The sequence below is a fragment of the Kogia breviceps genome, chromosome 13 (genome assembly GCF_026419965.1).
Source record: "Kogia breviceps isolate mKogBre1 chromosome 13, mKogBre1 haplotype 1, whole genome shotgun sequence".
NCBI classification, from domain to species: Eukaryota; Metazoa; Chordata; class Mammalia; order Artiodactyla; family Physeteridae; genus Kogia; species Kogia breviceps.
In genome coordinates this window covers 79,721,280-79,744,743 of record NC_081322.1, presented here as the reverse complement: position 1 = coordinate 79,744,743, position 23,464 = coordinate 79,721,280, and the positions used below count along the sequence as shown (strand labels likewise).

At 42.6% G+C, this 23,464-nt stretch overlaps 1 protein-coding gene across 4 annotated transcripts in view; it reads left to right on the top strand.

Moving 5' to 3' along the window:
• Window positions 1–17,483: 17,483 nt before the first annotated feature.
• Window positions 17,484–23,464, top strand: part of CNKSR3 (CNKSR family member 3) — a 103,014-nt gene continuing 97,033 nt past the window's right edge. For 3 of the 4 annotated variants that reach the window (XM_067011071.1, XM_059083731.2, XM_059083733.2), the window contains exon 1: window positions 17,485–18,119. In XM_067011071.1, coding sequence (XP_066867172.1) covers window positions 18,068–18,119 — 52 coding nt within the window. In that variant the 5' untranslated portion in view covers window positions 17,485–18,067. Of the gene's footprint in view, window positions 18,120–23,464 lie in introns of all 4 variants that reach the window. The other variant, XM_067011070.1, reaches the window with a different exon arrangement.

Here is a 23,464-nt window from a genome sequence, read left to right as displayed (position 1 = left end):
TTATTTGGCAAGATATTCTCCACCCAGTCTTAGCAGCTGGGGAACAGTTGCTCTTATGTACTTTTGCTTTTTACTCTTGCCTTTTGAATTCCATGTTCATATCATTTTTCTATGAGTAGAGACAGGTTTATGTTACTTATAATGTACCAGCAGGTCTGTAAATGACCAGATCAGTGGTTCTCAAACTTTTTAGTCTTAAGATCTTTTACACTCTTAAAAATGATCAATCAACCCCAGAGAATTCTTATGTGGGTTTTTCTGGGGTATATCTACCAATGTTTACCCATAATAGAAATTAAAACTAAGAAAATTGCGAAATATTTATTTACAATTCATTTAAAATAGAAATAATAATCTTAACAGAAGTAACATTTTTTAATAAAAAAATGCTAAACCAAAAGAATTTTATGAGAATGGCATTGTTTTACATTTTTCAAATGTCTCCAATATCTGCTTTAATAGAAGACAGCTGAATTCTCATATCTGTTTCTGCTTCAATCCGTTGCAATATCACACATCATGTAGTTTCTGGAAAACTCTACTGCAAAAAAGGCAAATAACTTTGTTTTATTATGAAAATAAATTTTTTTTTTTAAGCGAGCGAGGGCTACTCTTCATTGTGGTGCATGGGCTTCTTATTGCGGTGGCTTCTCTTGCTGCGGAGCATGGGATCTAGGTACGCAGGCTTCAGTAGTTGTGGCACGCAGGCTCAGTAGTTGTGGCACACGGGCTTAGCTGCTCTGTGGCATGTGGGATCTTCCCGGAACAGGGGTCTAACCCATGTCCCCTGCATTGGCAGGCGGATTCTTAACCGCTGCGCCACCAGGGAAGTTCCTTGACCTGTTTCTTACCCATTTTTTTTTAACCTGTAAATTGAAGTTATTACTAGTATCTGCCTCATAAGATTACTGTGAGTATTAAATGAGAAAGTAAAATAATATCTTGTTCTTGGCCCATAGAAGCGTGTGTTTTACTTCTCATTGCTAATCATAATTATCATCACTCTATGAATCAAAGGCTTAGTTTGCAAGTCACTAATCATTCTTTAATTTTCCTGTTATTGGGTGATTTGAAGTTTCATTAGATAACTATGGCAATGAAATTGCAATCATGATCTGCTCATTGAGGGGTTGTTAAAAAGTCCAGATCCGCCTATTCGTTTTTGACCGCATCCTATCTTTCTGCCGAATATTGTTTGTGAATAATGATACATCTTATGCCTCACACATGTCCTTGGTCAAACTTAACCTGGGCCTGGCTCATAGGTCCATGTTTCCTTTACTCCATGGCAGAATCCCTAGCTCTAGGCCAGCCAGTCTGAACTGGTTTTTTGCCCTTTTTATGCTTGAACGTGCTTCATTTTGCCCTGTCATTCTTATATTGGATTTGGAATCATCTATTTTTAGTAAACTTCTTATTTCATGATTATTCTCTTAGCTAGGATAAATTTTTAAGTTCCGGCTCCTCTGGTTTTGATTCTGTGTATGTTCCTGCCCTGAATGCATTACTCACTTCCTACTTGACTTAATATCCATATGATTACTTACTGCAGGCATCCCATCCCATCATTTGGGTTTGATCCTTGATGCTCACTTCACAAGTATCTGAGCTTCATCTGCTAATTCTTGGTGCCTAACAAATCTAAACACTCTTATCTCAGTAACGTAGAGGTTTGTATGAGAAGCGGATTACGTGGCTCGATGAAGTGGAGGACATAGAAATATCATTCTCTGATCCATGTGAACTACACGGTGTACTCTAGCAGAGCTGGGTCTGGTTGAGACAGCATTCTGTCAAGGGTGCTGTTTATTAGATTTTTGTCAGAATCTTGGTAGCAGTTGTTGGGAGTTCACCCAGCCCAGATATCTGTCAAAAATAATAGCTATGAAATTGTTAGGAAGACAGAAAGATTTATTGAGTAAGAAATGAGAAATACATGCATTTTTCTAGAGACCTATCCTAAATAAACTCTTATGGATGTATAGTAGGTTCAGATATCAATCTTTAAGTTCTTTTCAGTAAGGAGATGGTGGTAGGCTTAAGGAGTGTAGCTAAGAAAATAGCCTCTATTTCAGTCGAGTTCAGTTTCTCAGCCTGGACACCACTGACATTTTGAGTGGATAATTCTCTGTTGTCAGGGGCTGTCCTGGGCATTGTCAGACGTTTAGCAGCTTCCCTGGCCCAACCTGCTGGATGCCAGTAGCACCCCCTTAGCCACGACAATCACAAATATCTCCAGACTTTGAGAAATGTCCTCCGGGGTTAAAAATCATCTCCTGTTGAGAACTGCTGGCCTAGTCTTTGTAAATTTATGACAGTATAGTCTAACTTGATTTTTCAGCAAAATGGGTACAAGATTATTGAACTTAATTTCTGCCTTTAATTTTTTCATTTTGTGAAAATATTTTATTATTGTAGCTTTTTGTTTTCGTTCTTTTACTTTTTTGTTTCCCTTACCAGAATATTAAATTATTATATTGCACATATTTTTGTGAAATTGTTTTATTGTTATTATGATTACTATTATTATTAATCATTATCTCTTTTCCCCAGTGGCTTCTAAGCACCGCATGGAAAAAAACTTTTTCTAGACCAGTGTATGTCCTTGTCTGTATTAATGGCTATCAGTTGGTAGGTGCTTAATAAATATTTGTGAAGTGAGTGAATGAATGAATTCCTATGCTTGAATTGGGAGGCAGGATGTTCACGCAGGACTAGAAAAAGAGTCAGAAGGTCTGAGGGCACTGTGGGATCTTTGGCAAATCTTTTCATTCACTGGCTTTCCATTTCCTCATAGGTAAAATGGTGACCCATGAAATCTCTTAGTTTCCTAGGGCTCCTGTAACAAAGTACCAAGTACTGGGTGGCTTAAAACAGAAGTTTACCTTTGCTCTTAGGCCGGAAGTCTGAAATCAAAGTGTCCGCAGGGCCATGATCTCTCTCTGAAACCTGTAGGGGAGAATCCTTCCTTGCCTCTTCCTGCTTCTAATGTTTGTCAGTAATCCTTGGAGTTCCTTCGCTTCTAGATTCATCGCTCCAGTCTCTACCTCCATTGTTACACGATGTTCTTCCCGGCATATGTCTCTGTCTCTGTGGCTCTTCTTACCTTATAAGGATTACCTTGTAAGGACACTACTTGTATTGAATTAGAACCCACCCTAATGACCTCACCTTAACTTCATTACATCTGCAAAGACCCTATTCCCAAATAAGGTCACATTCACAGGTAGCAGGGGTGAAGACTTCAACATTTTTTTTTTGGAGGGGTGGGCACATTTCAACCCATAACGGATCCTGTTTTGTCTGAATGCTGCTCTTATGGTCTTTGCCTTTGTCCATTGCTCTTAAATTATAGATCATAATTAATATTGAGAAAAGAATTAGCATCTGAATCCAGTTTCCTGGCTAGGTCCCTTGGAAAGAAATGGCTGAAATCTAACAGTGCCAGAGGAATCTCTCAGGGTTGGCTTTGTTTCACAGTCACCTATACTCTAATGTTGCTATCATGCAGACACCCAAGCTTCATCTTCACCCCCTACACATAACCACACCTTAGAACTCGGGAGGGCACACTGGCAGCCTGTCCACACTTGGGAAGAGGACTTGAGGAAGAGTTCTTCACGGGCACTGACAGCAGACTTGGGTATATTGGGGCAGTATTATTTTCCTAAACTAAGGGCCGTGTAACAACGCACCACAAATGGGTGGTTTCAGCAACAGAAGTTTATTGCCTCACAGTTCTGGAGGCCGAAGTCTGAATCAAGATGTTGGCAAAATTGGTTCCTTTTGAGGGCTGGGAGGCCTCTCCTCTTGGTTTGTAGGTGATCGTCTCCTCCCTGGGTGTCTTCACATCATCTTCCGCCTACCTGTGTTTGCCCCTGGGCTCAAATTTCCTTTTTTTTTTTTTTTTTTTTTAACAAGGGCACCAGTCATATTAGAGTAGGGTCCACTCTAATGACATCATTTGGGTACTTCCCTGGCGGTCCAGTGGTTAAGACTCCATGCTTCCATTGCAGGGGGGGCATGGGTTTGACCCCTGGTTGGGGAACTAAGATCCTGCACAGCAAACAAGCAAACCAACGAACAAAACAAACATACAAATATCTAATGACATCATTTTAACTTATCTTTATAAAGAGCCAATCTCCAAAGGAGATCACATTCTGAGGTACTGGGGGTTAGGACTCCAACATATTTTTTATTTGGAGGATACAACTGACCCTTTACCAGGCAGGAATTCTGGGATCCCATGGAGTGTGGTCCCGAAGGGGTTCCATGGATTCCGGGTGGCCATGTCCTCTTAGCTCCATGTCCTCTATACAGAGGACAACCACAGGGGCCCAGTCAGTAGCGTGCCTATGAGCCATGTACTCTACAATGTAGCATATATAATTATAAACTGTACCAAATTCTGCCCTACCCTTTCCCCCAGGCTTTGCCATTTCAGAGCAAGCTGGGTCTATGACCTACTGCCAGCATCTCCATCCCTCGGCTAAAGGAGCCTGCTCTGTGCCAGGGAATTAACATTCCCCTGGGAGCAGCCCTCGACCCATGACGGAGGATGGCTGGGACACAGATGCCTCAGTTCCCTAGCTCCTTGGGAAGGCTAATTCTGTGGAAAGGGTAAGTATGTGGGTCAATATCAAAGACTTTCCCCACTTTCTTTTAAAATTTCCTTGCAAGATATGTGTTTAATGTGAAAAAAATTAACACTGAATTGCCATATATAGACGTATTTTTTTTTCCTTCTGTATTTTATTTATTGTCTGTTTCCTCCACATAAAAGAGAAAGCCCCAAGAATAATACAGGGATTTTTGTCTGTTTAGTTGACTGCTGGATGCCCAGGCCAACACAGGGCCTGGCACGTGAGCAGGCGGGCAGTGTCTCCTGGGGATGTGAACGATGAGAGGGTGAGAATGACGGCACTCGTGGGGTGGGGGAGGAAAGCAAGGAGGCCAAGCTCAGATTGCTTTTTAAAAGAACATTTTTACCGGAGTATAGCTGGTTTACAATGTTGTGTTAGTTTCTGCTGTGCAGCAAAGTGAATCGGTTATACATATACGTCTAGCCACTCTTTTTTAGATTCTTTTCCCATATAGGGTCATTCATTACAGAGTATTGAGTAGAGTTCCCTGTGCTCTATAGTAGGTCCTCATTAGTTACCTATTTTATATATAGTAGAGTGTATATGTCAGATTACTTATGATGTTGCATTTGATCGTCTTATTTTGTTTTTACCATGATTTTCCTCCCCTCTAATATTGTGATTATTTGAGAGCTGTTTCTACTTGGCTCATGATGTTTATTGGCATTTACATTTCCAAAATCTCTGACCAAGGAAGAGATGTGGTCGTGGCCTGACTGGACCCATCCTAGGAACCATTCCGCCTCCATACACACCCCTCAACCTAGCCCCCGCTCTCTCTCCTTCCACACCAAAAATCATACAACAATTTAAATTCTTTCCCCTGGCACCAATGATTCATAAAGAATCAATTGTCATTTTTCTATTAAAGGAGGATCCCATTATTTAGTCAGTTTTTATGTAACTAATTGACTTGTGCACTATTATTTTTCTCTGTTCATTCTCTTTTTCTTTTTTTATTTCCTGAGATTGTTTTCTTCAAGACGTGTAAGCCAATTTGGTTTTCGCTCAGACAACCCATACAAGACCCGGCATTAAAGTTTTCTCCTTCTGAAATGTTGATCTATTTCTGATTTCACTGATCGTCCACAGTTTCCATTTCTGTGACACAATTCAACTAGGAAATTGAATTAATTAATATACGATTTCCCCAGTTGCCTAACATAAGACTAGTGTGATGATCTTTTCTATTACAGTAACATTTTGGGGGTGGGTTATATTTCCTTTTAGAAAAGATTATCTAATTAAAAAAAATCATGTTTCATTTACATCACCTAGAACAGAAGGGGCTGGTGGTAGATATCAACTCCTTGTTGAATTGATAACAAGATAAGCGCAGACTTTTTAAAGCTGTCTTAGACCTGAATGATAAAATATAGCATAGTCATTTACTAAGCATTTCTTTTATGTCCAGTGGGTACAAAGAAAATAAAATGACACAATGACTGCCGTGGAAGAGTACAGAGGAGTTGTACAACTTTAAAAAAGAGGTAATGTAATAGAGAAAGATTTAGTTGGACATGGGTAGAAAATAATTAGATTGACTAGATGGGTCTTTAGATAGATGTAAATAGGAAAGCTACGGAAATGGAGAAAACCAATGGACATATCTGAGTCTGTAGTAAACACAGGAAAGCAACAGCTTTGTAAGTGTTGAAAATGAACGCTGTGCTATTTATTTTGGCTCTGAGAAGACTTATCACACTCTACTCATGTTATGGTCCCTCAGCATTTTCAAGTTATTGATAGAGTTAATCACGCGATTTAGAGAACGTTTAGTCCATTCTCCCACACTGGATTCTGGGGTGGGGTGGGTGTGTGTGTGTGTGTGTGTGTTATTATCTTGATTTTTGTTTGTTTTTATTTAATTGGACTCTCTTCTCATACTTATTTGTTTGTTAACGCCACGTGGAGAGATTATAGAATTTATCTCCAGTTGAGCCTGTTCCTTTTGTCAATAAATTTCACAGATATTATATCTATCTAATGAAAATTATCTTAACATTAGAAAGGATATTCCACCTTTACTATAAATATTATTACCACTTAGCCCCCTTGCTGAACTTTATTTCGTTTACTAATGATGAAACAGTAGTTGAAAACTTTTATTTAACCTGTACTCTTCATCTGATAGAGGTTATGACAAATTCATCAAATGAGTCATACACTTAAGAAATATTTATTGAGCACCCACTCTGTGCCACGCACTGTTTTTCACTGTAAATGCACAGCACAAAGCAGGAATTTTGCGCTTTCAGGCAGTTTACATTCTATTGAGATGTGTTTGACAATGGAAAAATTAATAATATTTGAGATAGTGACATATTGTATATTTATGTGAAAGAAATCTTAATGTAAAAATGGTTCAAATATTCTCTTTAGTTACCTAGTGCTGCAGAGCTTAACTCCAGATTTAGCTACTAAATAAATGCCTATTATCTCACCCACTTTCCATGAGTCAGGGATCCAGCATCGGCCTGGCTAATGGTTCAGCCCAGGGTCTCTCATGAGAGAGCATCTCATCAAGATGCTGGCCAAGGCTGGAGTTATCTGAGGGTGGACTGGGTTTGAAGGATTCCTTTCAAGGAAGCTGACTCCCAGGGTTGGCAAGTTGGTGCTGGTCTTTGGCAGGAGGCCTCAGTTCCTCCCCACCTGGACCTCTCTGCAGGGCTGCTTAGGATGCCCACAGCATGGAGGCTGGCTTCCCCCCAGAGGGTGATCCAGGAGCAAGAGGCAGAAGTCACATGTCCTGTAAGCCTTGGTCTCAAAATCACTTATCTTCACCTCTGCCATATTCTGTTAGAAGAGAGTCACTCACTCAAGGAGAGGAGAATGTAGAGTATACCTTTTGAAGGGGTGGTATCAAAGAATTTGCACATTCTAAAAAAATCCACCATAATTACTTAGATACATTTCAGAGCAAATTAAGCAAATTAAATGGTATGTTTCAGGGATATTTCACAATGAATTATATCTGTTTTATACTCATTGTTTGTTAGTATATAATGCTTTGTTAGGCCTTATTTTGCAGCTGTTTTTTAAAAATTGCTTTCTAGTGTTTCTTTTGGACACAGAATCATTGAAAATTTAGGTTTCTTCTTACTCTTTTCTTCCTACTTTGGTTGCTTTGCTACAATGCTGTCAGCATTGTTTAGGGTTCCATAGATGAAAATATTTGAGATTTTCTTTTTTTTTTCATTTCTGGGATTAGTTGATGAACTCAAGATTATTTATATTACTTCATGTTGTATTGAACATGATTTGTCTAAGTGACTGGGAGAATGGAATTTCATGGCCCAGGGGTTCATGGCCCCTTTGGTTCTCAAATAAGTTACTTTTGGTGGGGCATCTAAAGTCTGCAGAAACGTAGCTCCTGTGTGGAATCCACTTAAGCCTTTCTGCACATAAATGCTGTAGAATGGGATGACCATTTAAAACTGCGGTCAGCTCCACTTTAGCTTAGAAAGCTGGTGAGAGATTGTGTATGGCTGTTCAGAAGATAGAAATAACATATAGAGAAATGTGGGGGAAGGATAATTCTTTGGCTACTTGGCTATAATATTGGTATATTTGACTAGAATAGATGAGAGGCTCCCCTTTGTGGCCCACGTATGATGACAGTTCCAGGGCTTATCTCTTAATGACTGAAATGATAAATTTGGAATTCATCAAACTTAACTTTTCTCCACGACTGGACTTTCCCTTTGGGCAGTCTTCCATGGGAAGCCTTTAGTGAGTCTTTAAAAGTACAGCAGCTCTACTGGAGATTGACAATGATTTAACCTTTGGACCTTTAAAGATAAAGGACTCTTGTCAACTGTATAAGGCCTCCTTTTCTCAGAAGGGAAGAATGCTTTTAAGTTTCTCAGTGGATTAATTAGTAACTGAAAATAGCACCATTCTTTGAGTTGTTCCCACTTTTACAACAAATAACAATGGAAACAAGTGCTGTCAGAAGGAGAAGTAAGAAAAAAAACATATAAAAGATGATCGAGTTTCAGACCTTGTCATTTATGTGGAGATTTTATTCCTACTCCTAGATCCTGCCCTAAATAGAAGAAGCTGTTGATGGAGTCAGGTGTTAAAGAGGAAAGGGGGAGCAGGAGAGGTATTTTTCTCCCCCTGCATTCATGGGAGTTTAGCGTCTTGAATATCTGAGACATTTCTAGTTGTACAGACAAGGATGGAAGCTTGTTGTCTTGGAAAGGCATACTATTTTACACAGTGAGAGTCAAACGAAGACTAAAAAAGAAATCAAGTGCTGATTAAAGCCATGCTTGGATCTGGAAATTCTTTTGGGTAGGAGGAGGCAGTCCTCAAATGTATTTATGTTGATTTTTAACCAATGTTAGGCAGCATTGCAATGTTAAATTTATGATGACACAGAGCTGGGAGAGACTTTGTAGATGGTTTGGTTCTGACCCCAGAGAGATGAAGTGATTTGGTGAATCATTACTTGGTGAAGGGATGTGGTCAGAGCTAGTTCTAGAAACTTCCAGTACATTTTTTTCTGGAAAAACCGAACCACTGATTTTGGATTTTTACATTTGGTAAAACAGTAATTTAATTAGAGGTTATTCTGTGGATATGTTTTCATCTGAGGGGTAGGAAAAAAAAAAAAAAAGGACCAAGAGCCACAGAATTAAATAGAATAGGAATTGTAAAAAAAAAAAAAAAAATACATTGAAATTATAATTCAAACAGTGTTTGCCTATGAGACCTCTTGGGCTGGGAAGAAGGCAGGGTGAAGGGGACAGGAAGTGAGACAGTGGTTTGGGTCCTAAATGAAATTGGGGCACCTCCCTTCACACCAGGTGACATTTCTTTCTTGGGGAGCCAGACCCTCAAGAGGAGTCAGAGTTAGCATCTGATGACTAGCAATAGTAGTAAGTACTTCTCTGTGCATTTAATATTTCTGTTTATTTTGTTTTGATACCGACAGAAGTGAGACCCTTGGTTTGACAACCAAAGTATGATTTGCTATCATTACATTATTGATAGCTCCTCACAAATGGCGAAACTCGATTCTGACAAATTGCATATCTCCACTCTGTGTTAAAATCTATAAACAATATACAGAATACTGAATCTCTACTTTCTCCTCTTATCATGATTCCACATCCTACTTTCAAAGCCAAAGTCAGCAAGTCAGTTTATACAACCATGGTGAGTCCTGCAGATTTACAGTAGACAGAAAGGAAGGGCTCAAGTCCCTCATGCAAAACAGCCTTCCCCACTGGTCTGCCCTCAACAACTGATATTGCAGCATTAGAAAAGAGAATTAAAAAAAAAAAATTTTATTTATTTATTTTTGGCTGCATTGGGTCTTCATTGCTGCACATGGGCTTCCTCTAGTTGGACAAGCGGGGGCTACTCTTCGTTGTGGTGTGCAGGCTTCTCGTTGCAGTGGCTTCTCTTGTTGCGGAGCACAAGCTGTAGGCACGCGGGCTTCAGTAGCTGTGGCCCGTGGGCTCTAGAGCGCAGGCTCAGTAGTTGTGGCGCACGGGCTTAGCTGCTCTGCGGCATGTGGAATCTTCCCGGACCAGGGATCGAACCCGTGTCCCCTGTATTGGCAGGCAGATTCTTAACCGCTGCGCCACCAGGGAAGTCCCAGAAAAGGGAATTTTGAAGCTAGATGGATCCTCAGAGTTCCTTTAGACCTAAATCCTCAACATATAGGCCCAAAGGAGCTGGTTTCCTCAAGGTTACAGGGCTGGTTATACACAGCTTCAGGATTGGCATCATAAAGTCAGCTGGGATCTCAAAGAGTTTTCCTTCAGGATGAATTCTCTGAGGAAAGAACCATCTTAGGCCAGAATCTTAGTAGAGATGAAGTTATCTAACCACAAGCCATGGACACAAAGGGGGAGGAGATGGCCCTGGGAGCAGAGGTGATACAGGAGGCCGACTTGGCCTCCTTGACCATGTTGCCTGGGTCCTCGCAGGTGACGCCAGCATCGTATTTCTCCTATTCTTATCTCCTGCTCCACCTGGCTGGTGACTGTGTGGCAGCCACAGGGGACATCATTTGGAGCAGGACAGAGGTGAGGCCTGCTGGTTTGCCTCCCTGGTGTTATGCAGGTCCCTGCTTTGTTTCATTCCTCCCAGCACCAAGGATTTCCTAGGACCCAGGTAGCACGAGCTCAACCACCGAAGAGCTTTCTGTTGGCCCCTGAACTGAGGTTTCTGCAGCTCCTGGAATCCCCCACACCCTCACCCCACAGTTGTTTTACTGGGGCTAAGCCCAGGAGAAGGAAAACAATGCGGAAAAGGAAGAAATACAACCCCATTCCTCTGTAACTCAAAGCAAAACTTATATGGAACGCAAATGGAAAAAAGAGATTTGATCTGGGAGTTTTTTTTTTTCCAGAGTGGAATGCATACTGTAAAATGATTACTGTAAAACAATTACTGTGGCTAGCATTTGTGAGTTAGTTGGTTGTGGGTTTTAACAACCATTTTGCTGACTTTTAGGCAGCAAGTGTGAGTTTTCCTGTTCAATTAGACCTTTGGGAGTGCTCTTAAAATCCTGTGGAATCGTCTGACTTCCTCTGGGAAAACACTGGTTGGTATTAACTTTCCTCCTTTCCCCTTTGATGCCGAAGTAGACTGAAATACTTCCTGCTTTTCTAATATGTTCTTTTTCTTTCCACCGTTCCCCCATCCTCAATGATTACAGTATTTCCAAGTACAAGGGACTAGCTGTGGAAAATTAAGGAATAGGCTCCTGTTACAGGCTCACATGTCTAAGGATCCCAAATGGGAGGCGTAAATGTGCTTTCAGTGAAAATGTGGGCGTGTTGAATAGCAGGAGCTGCAGAATTTAAATACCTCTGATAGGTTGCAACTAGTAGAAAGTTTCCTCTTCTGTGTGCAATTGTAGCTATGTAATGAAAGAGCCAAGCATCCTTTAGACTGAACTCAAAGTTCATTAAAGCTGCTTAATTACAGTCTGGAGCACTTGAATTTATATTCTTTTTCTTTTTAAAATATTTATTTATTTATTTGGCTGTGCCAGGTCTTTAGTTGTGGCATGTGCGATCTTTGTTGCGACGTGCAGCATCTTTAGTTGTGGCATGCGAACTCTTAGTTGCAGCATGTGGGATCTAGTTCCCCAATCAGGAATTGAACCTGGGCTCTTCTGGATTGGGAGCGTGGAGTCTTAGCCACTGAACCACTAGGGAAGTCAAATATTTCTATTTGATCTGAAGTGGCATTATAAAATATCTCTGTTATGCCAAAGTCAAATTAGGAAAATACAAAAGAGTAAACAAGTTATTTTTACATTCTTCTTGTTAACACTTTAGAGAATTTTGTAAAATTGTGGCTTAGTGTGTTTATGACCCTCAAATCTGTTTTTTATTTCTAATGTTAAAAGTGTACTTGGTGGGCTTCCCTGGTGGCGCAGTGGTTGAGAATCCGTCTGCCAATGCAGGGGACACGGGTTCGTGCCCCGGTCCGGGAAGATCCCACATGCCGCGGAGCGGCTGAGCCCGTGAGCCATGGCCGCTGAGCCTGCGCGTCCGGAGCCTGTGCTCTGCAACGGGAGAGGCCACAACAGTGAGAGGCCCGCGTACCACACACACACAAAAAAAGTGTACTTGGTTTACTATGGAGAACAATATGGAGGTTCCTTAAAAAAGTAAAAATAGTGTCACCATATGATCCAGCAATCCCACTCCTGCGCATATACCCAGAAAAGACCAAAGTTCTAATTAGAAAAGATACATGCACCCCAAAGTTCTAAGCAGCACTATTTACAATAGCCAAGACATGGAAACAACCTAAATGTCCATCGACAGATGAATGGATAAGGAAGATGTGGTACATATGTACAATGGAATATTGCACAGCCATGAAAAAGAATGAAATAATGCCATTTGTAGCAACATGGATGGACCTAGAGATTATCATACTAAGTGAAGTAAATCAGACACAGGAAGAAAAATACCATGTGATATCATTTATATGTGGAATCTAAAAAATGATACAAATGAACTTATTTACAAAACAGAAAGAGACTCAGAGACATAGAAAAGAAAATTATGGTTATCAAAGGGGACAGCAGGGTTGGGGGGGGAGGCATAAATTAGGAATTTGGGATTAATAGATACACACTACTATATATAAAATGGATAAAAAATAAGGGCCTACTGTACAACACAGGGAACGATATTCAAAATCTTGTAATAACCTAGAATGGAAAGGAATCTGAAAAAGAAAAAATATATATGTATACATACATATATATGTATATATATATACACACACACACACACATATATACATATATATGTGTGTGTGTGTATATAACTAAATCACTTTGCTGTACACCTGAAACGTTGTAAATCAACTATACTTCAATTAAAAAAATGTAAAAAATATTTTTACTTGGCCTAATTTATAGTTTTATTTTTAGGTTTAGCATGACAAACATTAATCTTTTTTCACCCCGAGCTTTTGTGTGTCATTATCAACATGGAACTTACGTTTGAAACAGAAGTCGTTGAGTCTGAAACGCTTGGCATTAGATTTACTGGTTCAGAGATGCTGAGCCCCTCAATGTTAAACTGAAACTGTAAGAGCCACTGGTGCAAGTGGAATTTGGTTCTTTCTGGACACTCCGCAACTTGATAGCTGGAAGGAAAGGTAGCATAGATCCGTGGGGGAATGTGTAGGAGTGATTGTTTCTTTTTGGTCTATAGCATGCTCCCCCTGTTAACTACTTTAACAGTTGCACATAAAGAAGCTCAACTTCTTTTCTGGGTGTGGCCTCATATAACAGCTCTTCAAAAATACAGCTATAAATCCTGGAAAAGAGGACTTAAAGGTATCAAATGCTTCTCTTTTGTGCTAGAAAAGTGTCATCAACTTCTCCAAGTCTGCTTTAAAATAGGTGACGTTTTTGAACATTTATCCAATCAACATTGATCTCTTGAGTTACAAATAGGGCTCAGTAAAAGAAAGCCAAATATCAGCTTTCCTGATAGGAGGACTTAATTAATGTAACTGATCAGAAGAATTTGAATAAGTAGGGCAGCCCCTGTGAGACTTAAAAAAACAAAAAAAAAGTTGGAGGACTTTCCTACCTGAATTATCTGATAGGGAACCCGGCATATTCAGGAAGATAACTACATGACTATGTTCTGAAGAATTCAGACCAAATGGAATTGAATGAAAGATAAGATCATCAACAGCCTGGATAATTTACTTAACTGATGACTTTGCAGTGAGGTAATGTCACAGATAAGAATGCTTAATGCAAACCAAGTAGGCTATTTCCCAGGCAGCATTCTGAAGAATTGTTTGGGATCTTTCGAGATAAAAGACGGCATCAGAGACATACATGAGACAATATGTGCAGAGAATGTTAAGTAATTTTGAATGTTCTGAAAAGAGTCAAAAAGCAATGTGATGGGAAAAAAAGTGATAATCAAGAGAAGGATCATAGATTGTGAGATAAAGTAGATTATTTGGAGGAGCTCCCTTTTTTCATTTTTTCGCTCATTCTGGAAAACATTGTTTTGAACTGGGGAAAGAGCCTGGGTCTTTACAGATTAATTTGTTTAAAAGTTCGCTAATTTTGCTCCTTTTGTGTTTATCAAACAAAGTATGGTTATAACTACTAATTCAAAATGCTCCATTCCTAGTTCTCAAAAAATTAATAAAATATGGACTGGCTCAAAATGTTGATATCACATCGATCCTTAGAACTCTCCGTCTGGGTCTAGCAGGTTACTTTCCTCTGATTAAAGACCAAAGAAAATCCACCCTCTGAAAATCACATGATATCTTTGACCTACAAAGGCTACTTGGCATTTGTTTCTGAACCCTCCCTGTGCCTAATTTAGTGCCTTATAAGTACAGAATAAATAAATGACCTACAGGTGCGACCCCAAGTCAGAAAAATAAAGGTGCTGAGAAGAGAAATTTAGGGAACCTGGTCTCTAGTTTCAGTTCTACAAATTCAATTCAATTTAAAAAAAAAGGATTTCTTCAGCTCTTTCTTCTGTGTCAGGGATTGTGGTAAACATCAAGCTGCCCATGAGGAATTCTGCTTCTCAAGAAGATGGCTTGGCTATCATTTGGTAATGTGCGTGCGTATACAATGTAATAGGAGGGCAAAGATTATAGCTAGCAGAGAAGAAAAATTAGCACATTCATAAATGATCATTTTGTGTCCACTTGCATTTCCAAAGCTATTTACCTAAGATTCTGCCTTTATTATCTGCCATTAGTGACACTGGATGCCTTCAAGTTTGCATTTCAGACAAGAAGGCCTCCCTCAAACTTTCCTGTGCTAACAACTGTAATTAAGGTAGAAGGCCTTATTTAGGTAGTAATTAGTCTTCAGGACTTGAAGTGTAAACAGAATGCTAATTCATTTAGATAGTTAATTGGTCTTCTGGGTTGGAGATCTTAGCATGGCCTTCCTCTTCAGCAATGATGTATTTATCATCAACATACAGAGTGTGTCGACTTAGTGCAATGAAATTTTGCAAACTCTTGTCTGACTATCAGAATTTTAGCTTTTAACTCTCTGGTAATGATGAATGCAAATAGATTTGAAAACATCATGAAAATATCAAGTAAAATTCTGTGGCAAAATCATTAACAGTTGACTTTTTCTTCATAATTACAGGGACCATATGGCTCAATCTATTCATGTTATTCCAATGTAAGTATTGATAAATCCCCTTTCAGATTCAGGAATATCTTGGTTTGGAGATAAATTATGTGGTCACACTAATCATCATTAAAGATGATACAAAATACAGTGATTGCTGTAACTAAAGGTGTGGGTAAGATTGGTTACATTTTGCAGTGAATCCAATGACAGATGTTAAGGTGCTCCCTACTTGCTGCCACAAAGAAAAGATGGTTAACAATTGATGTTATTAAGTTTTAAAAACAGTCATTTCTTTCCTGAAGGACAGCTACGCCATCTGGAATTTTGTCATTGCCTTTACCAAGTTTCCTGGTCAACCAGCAACTCTTGCTCAAAAAACGACAAGAGGGCTTCCCTGGTGGCGCAGTGGTTGGGAATCCGCCTGCCGATGCGGGAGACACGGGTTCGTGCCCCGGTCCGGGAGGATCCCACATGCCGCGGAGCGGCTGAGCCCGTGAGCCATGGCCGCTGGGCCTGCGCGTCCGGAGCCTGTGCTCCGCGGCGGGAGAGGCCACAGCAGTGAGAGGCCCGCATACCAAAAAAAAAAAAAAAAAAAAACAAAACAAAACAAAAAAAAAACGACAAGAAAAAATTATTGTATCTGATAACTGCATGTCTTTGTGTTGTTGTGGCTCCTCTGCTGTGGATGAGTTGCAGGGAAGGTGAGTCCGATGTTTCACTTTTTAAAGTAGGCTGCTTCTTCTTCTTCGGCACTCGAGCTCCTCACACTATGCAACGGATGCTTCGGCCTTCTGCTAGCCATCCTTCCAACGTGTGCATCCAAGTTGACCTGTATAAATAGTCCATATCATACTAATTCAACAGATATTTCATGAATGAAGTGGCTGGCACACAGGAGGCATCCAGATATATATTAAATGAATGAATAAATACCAACGGCACCTTTGGCTCCCTGCTAAGTGGTACTAGCTAGGTGTTGGGAGGAGGAGAGGAGAAAAAGCTCTATATAATATCAGGTTAAGTTCTGCCTCCCAGGGGTTAAGAGTCTCCAAGGGGAAGATGTAAATAAATAAGGCAATGGAAGGTAAGAATCACTAAGTGCCAGAGCATCTGTGAGTGGGAGGTCGAGCTCACTGGGGCTGGAGAGGAGGGGGTGAAGTGAGGTTTGAAGGAGGAGAGGTAGGTTTTCAAATTCAGGATTTTCCCCCAGTTCGGGGTTAACTCTAGCCCCAGATTGAGTCCCTGAAAGTAAAAGGGCCCTTCTGTCAAGTCACTGAAACTGCACACAGTATCTTTTTTTTTTTTTTTTAGAGCTGGCTAACAGCTTTCCCTTCACGATTGATGACTAATTCAAATGAGCATTAGCTCACTTTGCAAATATGAATATTACAGTATGGCAATATAGAACGCTAAAAGCTACCCGTTTATTAGGATTCATCTTAGTTGCGAAGTTGAAATATTGCAGCAACATTAAAAGAGAAGTGAGTTACACGCATAGAGAACGGCTTGCCAAGGGGGAGGGGAGGTGGGGAAGGGATGGATTGGGAGTTTGGGATTAGCAGATGCAAACTCTTATATAGAGAATGGATAAACAAGGTCCTACTGTAGAGCACAGGGAATTGTATTCAGGGTCGGGTGATAAACCGTAAAGGGAAAGGATATGAAAAGGAATGTATGCTGTAGAACAGAAGTTAACACATGGTAAATCAACTATACCTTAATAAAATAAATTTAAAAAGAAGTGAATTAGATTGTCACAATGTCATCCAAAATATAAATAAAATAAAATAATTTTCCCTTGAATTTAAAAAGGAGGAGGGCTTAATCGCATAGCAGTATTGACCCACAGCACTTAAAACGAACAGCACGTGCAGGTTTGATTTAGTTTTGATTTTATTATTACTTTTTGTAGGGCACTGTTGCTCACAGCCAGACAGCCTGGCCTGTACTGCTACCCATAGGACCTGGGCCTCACCAAAGGCAATGGGCTCTGCAGGATGCACGCGTATCTCCAACCCGCCCCCTGAGAAAGAAAGTCCGGCCCGGGCCACTCCAAGTGTGCGGAGTCCCACTGAGAGAGGGAAAGTAACCGGAGTAGGCTGGCTGGGCGGCCCCGCCCCCTCCCACGAGTTTCGCTGGGTCCGGCCCCGCCCCTTCTTTTATTCCGAGCAAGCAGGCTGGAGCTGGAACTTTGTAACCCGAGCGCGCTCGCTCTGCGCTCCTCCCCGCCCCGGTGCAGCCCGCGAGGGAGGCGCAGGAGGTGGGACCTGCGGGCGGTAGGACTCCGGACGCCGGCGCGCGAGGAGCGGGGACCCGGGAGAGCTCGCAGCCCAGAGGAGGAGCCGGAGGGGGAGCGGAGCGCGCGGCCCGAGAACCGGAGGCAGCGGTCCCGGCCGGAGGCGCAGAGGGGCGGCGGGGAGCAGCAGGGCCGGGAGAGTCCCGCTCGGAGCCGAGGCCGGGCTCACAGCCCCGAGTCTCAGCAGCTGCCGTCGCCCAGGAGCAGCAGCTGTGCCCGGGGTCCCGGCCGCGGGAGGAGGAAGAGGAGCTGCAGCTGGACGGTGGCAGCTGGAGGAGGAGCCGCGCCGCTGTTCCGTGCGCCGGGGAGAGGGCCGCGCCGCCCGGGCTGAGCCGCGCCGGAATGTCCCGCTGACCGCGTCAGTCATGCAGCCTTGACGGGGCGCTCGGGCGCGGGGACCAGCCGCGGGGCGCGCCCTCCCGGGACGGGGCAACGGGCGCGGGCAGCAGGACTTTACCGCCGACTCCAGCCCCGCTGGGTGCCCAGTCATCCACCATGGAGCCCGTGACCAAGTGGAGCCCCAAACAAGTGGTGGACTGGACTAGAGGTGAGCGAGCCTGGGGGGGCCCGGCGTCTCCGCCCCGGGCCTCGGCTGGCGGGGAGCTGGGGTAGGCGGTGCTCAGCCCTTCTTGCAGGCGAGAAGCGTTGAGAGCGCAGCGCGGTGACAATGCAAACTTCTTCCCCGTGGCTTGTGCGCCCCTAGCTCTTGTGCCTGCTTTCGGGGGTGCGAGTGGTGGCAAGCCGAGGAGAGGCCCGTCTTTACACCGGGGGCGGGGTAGGGGCGGCCTCTGATGGAGGATGGGGGTCGGGGGTGCGGATCTCGGACGCGGGGCGCCCTCCCTGCCCTTCCCGGCGCCCCGGCTGCCTGTCCCGGAGCGCAGAGGCACAAGGCGCCTTTGTGTGGGTGACTCCCCTCGGACGTCGTCAACGCCGCCTGCCCAGAGCAGTTCGCAGGCGTGACGAGGCGGTTGGACAGGTAAAGGGAGACCCCGGCGGCTCGGCGAGCCTCTGTTTTTGTCGGAGAGGGAGACAGGGCAGCGCGAGAACCAACACTGAGGCATTCGCGCCGGCGACGAGCCTTGAGCCAGACTCCCCGGGACTCGGCGACTTTCGCTCCGGGAAGGCGCCAGTACCCCCGGTGGCGCCACGTTTTTAGGCCATATTTAAACCCTGGGAAGAAGTCTGTTTGGAACCTTTTCCCTGAGTTATGCCGTCATTTGGGATGAGGAAAAGCAGTGGCTTGGTTGGACAGGCAGCGGGTGGTGGAGCGCGGGTGGGTGGAAGCTTGGACTCTGAGCTGTTACGGTTACTTTTAAGTACCTGCCAAGATTTCGAGGGAAAAGTGACGGAGGTTCCTCAGGCCTCTTTGAACCCTTCCAAGAGAACAAGCCCTCCAAGAACAACCAGTGTTTTAGTGGCTTCCTCACCCCCCTCCCAACTCAGCATCTCTCTGTTTCAAGTTACTATTTTTTTTTTTTTTACTTCTATCTGCTCTTCCAGGTGAGAGAAATGGTGTCCTTTCTCAATAATAATAACTAGAATTGTATAGCGCTTTACGGTTTGCTAAGAGCGCTCTCTCTGTTACTGCCCTTGGTCATAAGTGAGCCTGAGAGGTAGGTAACACTGGTAAGATCAGGTCATCTTTCGAACTGTCTCACCCATGGCTGCGGCATCACAAACAACTGGTCATCTCTGCATCTCATTTCTCATGCCTGCGTAGTACACACAGACCACGTGGAATGGGATGTCCCAGATGTGTGGGAGGTATGGCACGTGTCAGCGGGGTATGTCTGACCATTTCCTGCTCCTTTGGGAGAAGGGAACAGGGTACATCGCTCCTGAGAAGAGGTTTGACCAGGGACCAAAATTTCCTGGGCTCTTATTTAAAACAAACATGAAAACACCAAGTATTTGTACATTGAGTAACGTGTAAACAGCAATGTCACTGTTTGATGCGAAACATACACTTAAAAGCTATAAAGATCCAGACCCTATTTTGAAATGGGGTGTGTTCTCCCATTCAAGATACTACTAGGTTCCCTGTCTAGCGACTTGCCCAGTCTGAGTTGGTTGATTTATTTTACCAGTGAATCCATCATAGAAGCAAACTAAGACACTGATGACTTCAGCAGTTTTTGACCTCAAGACCTGCTTTGTCCAAAATGGTAACCAGACCACGAGTGGCTCTTGGGCCCTTGAAATACGGCTGGTCCAAATTGCCATGTGCTGCAAGTGTAAAATACACACTCGTGTGAAAAACAGCCTATAAACTATCTCATTACTAGTTTTTTATACTTATTACATGTTGAAATGATAATATTTTGATATATTGGGGTAAATAAAGTTTATTACTAAATTTAACTTCACCTGTTTATTTTTACCTTCTGAAAGGTGACTCCTAAAAAATTTAAAATTACACAGGCGACTGACTTTTGCAGCTCACATTATATTTGTACTGGACAGTACTGCTCCTGAGTAAGAGAAAGGGTTACAGTTTATCACTCTTTGGCTTTTCTGAGCTGCTGCCAGCCTACTTGATAAGGTACAACCAGAAAACCAGTAACAGGCAAACAGGGAGATTATGGAGTGAGATCTTCACACCCTCAAGATTTGTGTCGTTTTTTTTTTTTGGTCCCTCTTGGGACTGGGAGAGGAGAAGCATAAATTCACATCCTGTTATGTTTATTTAGCATTTAAGTCAGAGCAGATTAAACTTTTTGGTATCCTGTTGCCTTGACGTTGTGACTTAGTTGAGATTGCTTTCACCCACCGAAAGTTTTCTCCTGACCTGAAAGAGGAATTATGGGTGCTTCAGTATCTTGGTGTCTGGAGCATTGGATACTGATTAGGTTACATACCTGTGGCTAGTACGTGGCAACTTTATACAAAATGCTTGTGCCCTTTTGGACCCTTAAGTACAGCCTCATAGAATGACCTGGATACTTTTTGTGTTAGAATCTAGACAAGATACAGGAGGAAGTGTGTGGTGGACTCTTAGAAGAGAGGCTACAATCTCCCAAATTGGGTGACATTACTTGAATATTTCTCCTAGTCATGATGTGAAAATATTGACTTTTTAATGGACTATTGGCTTATGCAAACTTGTTTGCTTATAGGACTATTTTTAGCTGTCTTTGCTAACCTCCCTGCCCAAGCCCCATTTTATAAATACATCCTACTGATAAGCAGCTCTTCTTGTAGATTGCCACTCTTGGCATTGCATGAGTGTGGCAGTGGTGATCACGAGCACTGTAGAAAGCCTTAGATTGAAAACTGTCTAAATCCGGCCACAGCCTCCAGCTTGCTCTCATGTTGATGTTGATAGGCAGTTGCATATATTAGGAAAAAGGGTGCTGTCTACAGAATGAAGTCATTCATCTGGCTTTTATTATTATTACTGTTTTCTTATTATTATAATTTTTATTTGTGTTAATCTCTAGCTCTAGCAACACCAGTGTTAAAATATTAGTAGATCCTCGGTGTGTGTTAGCGCAGGTCTAAGCATCGTACAAGTGTTAGCTCCTTTAAATGCGTAAACACCCTTTGAGGTAGGAACTATCATTTCCATTTTGCAGTTGAGGACACCGAGGCACAGGAAGGTTAAATACTGTGACCAGCGTCACACAGCCACGAAGTGACAGAGCAGCGTTTGACCCCAGACAGTTTGGCTTCGTTTCCTTCCATCTTCTTTGCGAGGTTCTTCCCAGCGTCACCCCCAGAGGACGCTCGGCATCTTCACCACATTGATGAATAGACCATCAGGATCCCTGTGATGAGTTATAGATCATGTGTTAGCGGAGGAGAGTCATTCGCTCTATGTGTGTCTTATTCTACCTGTTCCGTATATGTCAGGAAAGTTATGTGTTAATCAAATTAATTCATAGTTTCATGGCGCCTTACCTTCCAAATGGTTTGGTGAAGGCTTTTGCAAAGCAGATGATCTTTTACAATGTGTATCAGGCAGGAATAGGGTCAGCTGCATATAACAGAAAACCCAGTTTCTGGTGGACTCTCCAAATGAGAGTTTTGATTTTTCCTTGGCAAAGAAGTCTGGAAATAGGGAATTCAGTATTGTGTGGGGTTTCCGTGGTGCCATCGGGACTCCAGGCTCCTTCTGTTACTCTGTTCAGCCATTCTGAGCAGGGGGCTGAACCCTTAATACCAAACACCTCAGTGCAGGATGGCTGCTCCACCACCAGGATCACGTTCTTGTTCCAGGCTGGAGAAAGGAGACCCAGAGGAGACAAAACACTGGTGGTAGCCAAGTCTTCCCCTTCAAAGAGCTCTTCTAGAGGTTCCATCAGATGACTTGGCTTTTACATCGTAGTTTCTGCAACTGTCATGTGGCTACCTCATGCTACAAGGGAAGCTGGTCACTGCAGTTTTTTTTTAAAGTTTCATACACTGTGGCCTTGAAAAAAATTTGGAGTTTATTCAGTAAGGAAGAGAGGGAGAGTAGATATTGGTAGGCAGCCAGTAGTGTCTGACATACAGTAATTTACATGTCCTGATACTCATAGATCAGCTCTCAAAGTAGGACACATGTCACAATTTCCCACTTCCCTCAAGCCCATGGGTCCGCCTCGTTTTAGAAACAGTGTTGTATTTTCATCCCTGTTAAGTTTTCCCAGGTCAGAACCTTAAGCTGATTATGAGGTCTTTGTCTCTAAGCCTGATTTTTTTTTCTTGTTATATTTAATATGCTCATTTCATTTACAAAGATGTTTCATTGAAAACAGTTAATTGCAACTTTATGGTAAAGAATTAAATGAAACAATTCACATCTGGAGTTCCTTGTAATGGAAAAGTTGGAAAGAGTCTGGCTTAAAGCCAAATCATTCTAAGCTTGATTTAAATATTAGAAGTTGCATTGTAAAATGCCGCCTCCCAAGTTGTGTTTCTGCTTTCAGGCCATTGGGGGAGTGTCTTCAGCAAGGAGGAAGGGTTACTGGTCCTTGCAGCCCCGTCCATCCAGCCCTTGGTCATTGATCGGTCTGCGACGGACAGTCTCGAAATAAGTGTGTTTGTTGTTGAGGGAGCACATCTGTAAAACCAGCTTTAGTCCCGTAACAGAGGTATCTCTGGCCACTTTCTGGTGCTGCCAGTGTGGTTAATGTTTCCCCATCACCGACCAAGAGGAAAGGGAGTTTTCTTGTTTGAGTTCTGAGCATGTGCTCAGGACATCTGCTTGTTCTCTATATCTGGCCGTGGGCACTGCTCTTTTTCTGATGTGTCTGTAACATGTGGCAGGTCAGCAGTGTTAAAGGGCCTCACTATCTGGTCACAGAGGAGCTGGAGTTCCCGTGCTAACTGTAGAGATCTTGTTCGTGGCTGGTCAAAGGCCAGTTCTTTTTGTCATTCTGATTCCAGTTAAGTTGTCCTTCTTCCTTTAACTTCTAGGGTCGCTGAGAAAGGGAAGTCGCTTCTTTTAGCTGTTGTAGGTCCACCATTTGGCTATAGGTCAAGAACTCTTTTCTTTATTCCAATTTCTTGCCAGTTCTATCTCCTGGACTCCAGCCACAGAGTTTTCTTAATCATAATAATAGAAAAACATTCATTGAAGTATTTGTTATGTATCAGACACTGGGCTAAGTGCTTTATTTAGACTCCCTCATTTACTCCTCAGAAAACCCAGTGAGGTGTGAGAACAATTATTAGCCGGTATTAAAGGCAAAGAAACTAAAGCAGAGACAGGGAGTCTCTGGTCTCCTGCTGATAGGCGGTGGTGCTCTCAAATGCTCTCCTCTCCTCCATCACTTCATCGCTCCCGTGGCTTGTACCAGGCAGTGGAACTGAAAGGTGAGAGTGTGGGCTCTGAAATCAGTCTCTGGCTTTGTATCCCGGTACCACCTCTGCTGTGCCATCTTATGTAAGCTCTCAATAAATTACTAC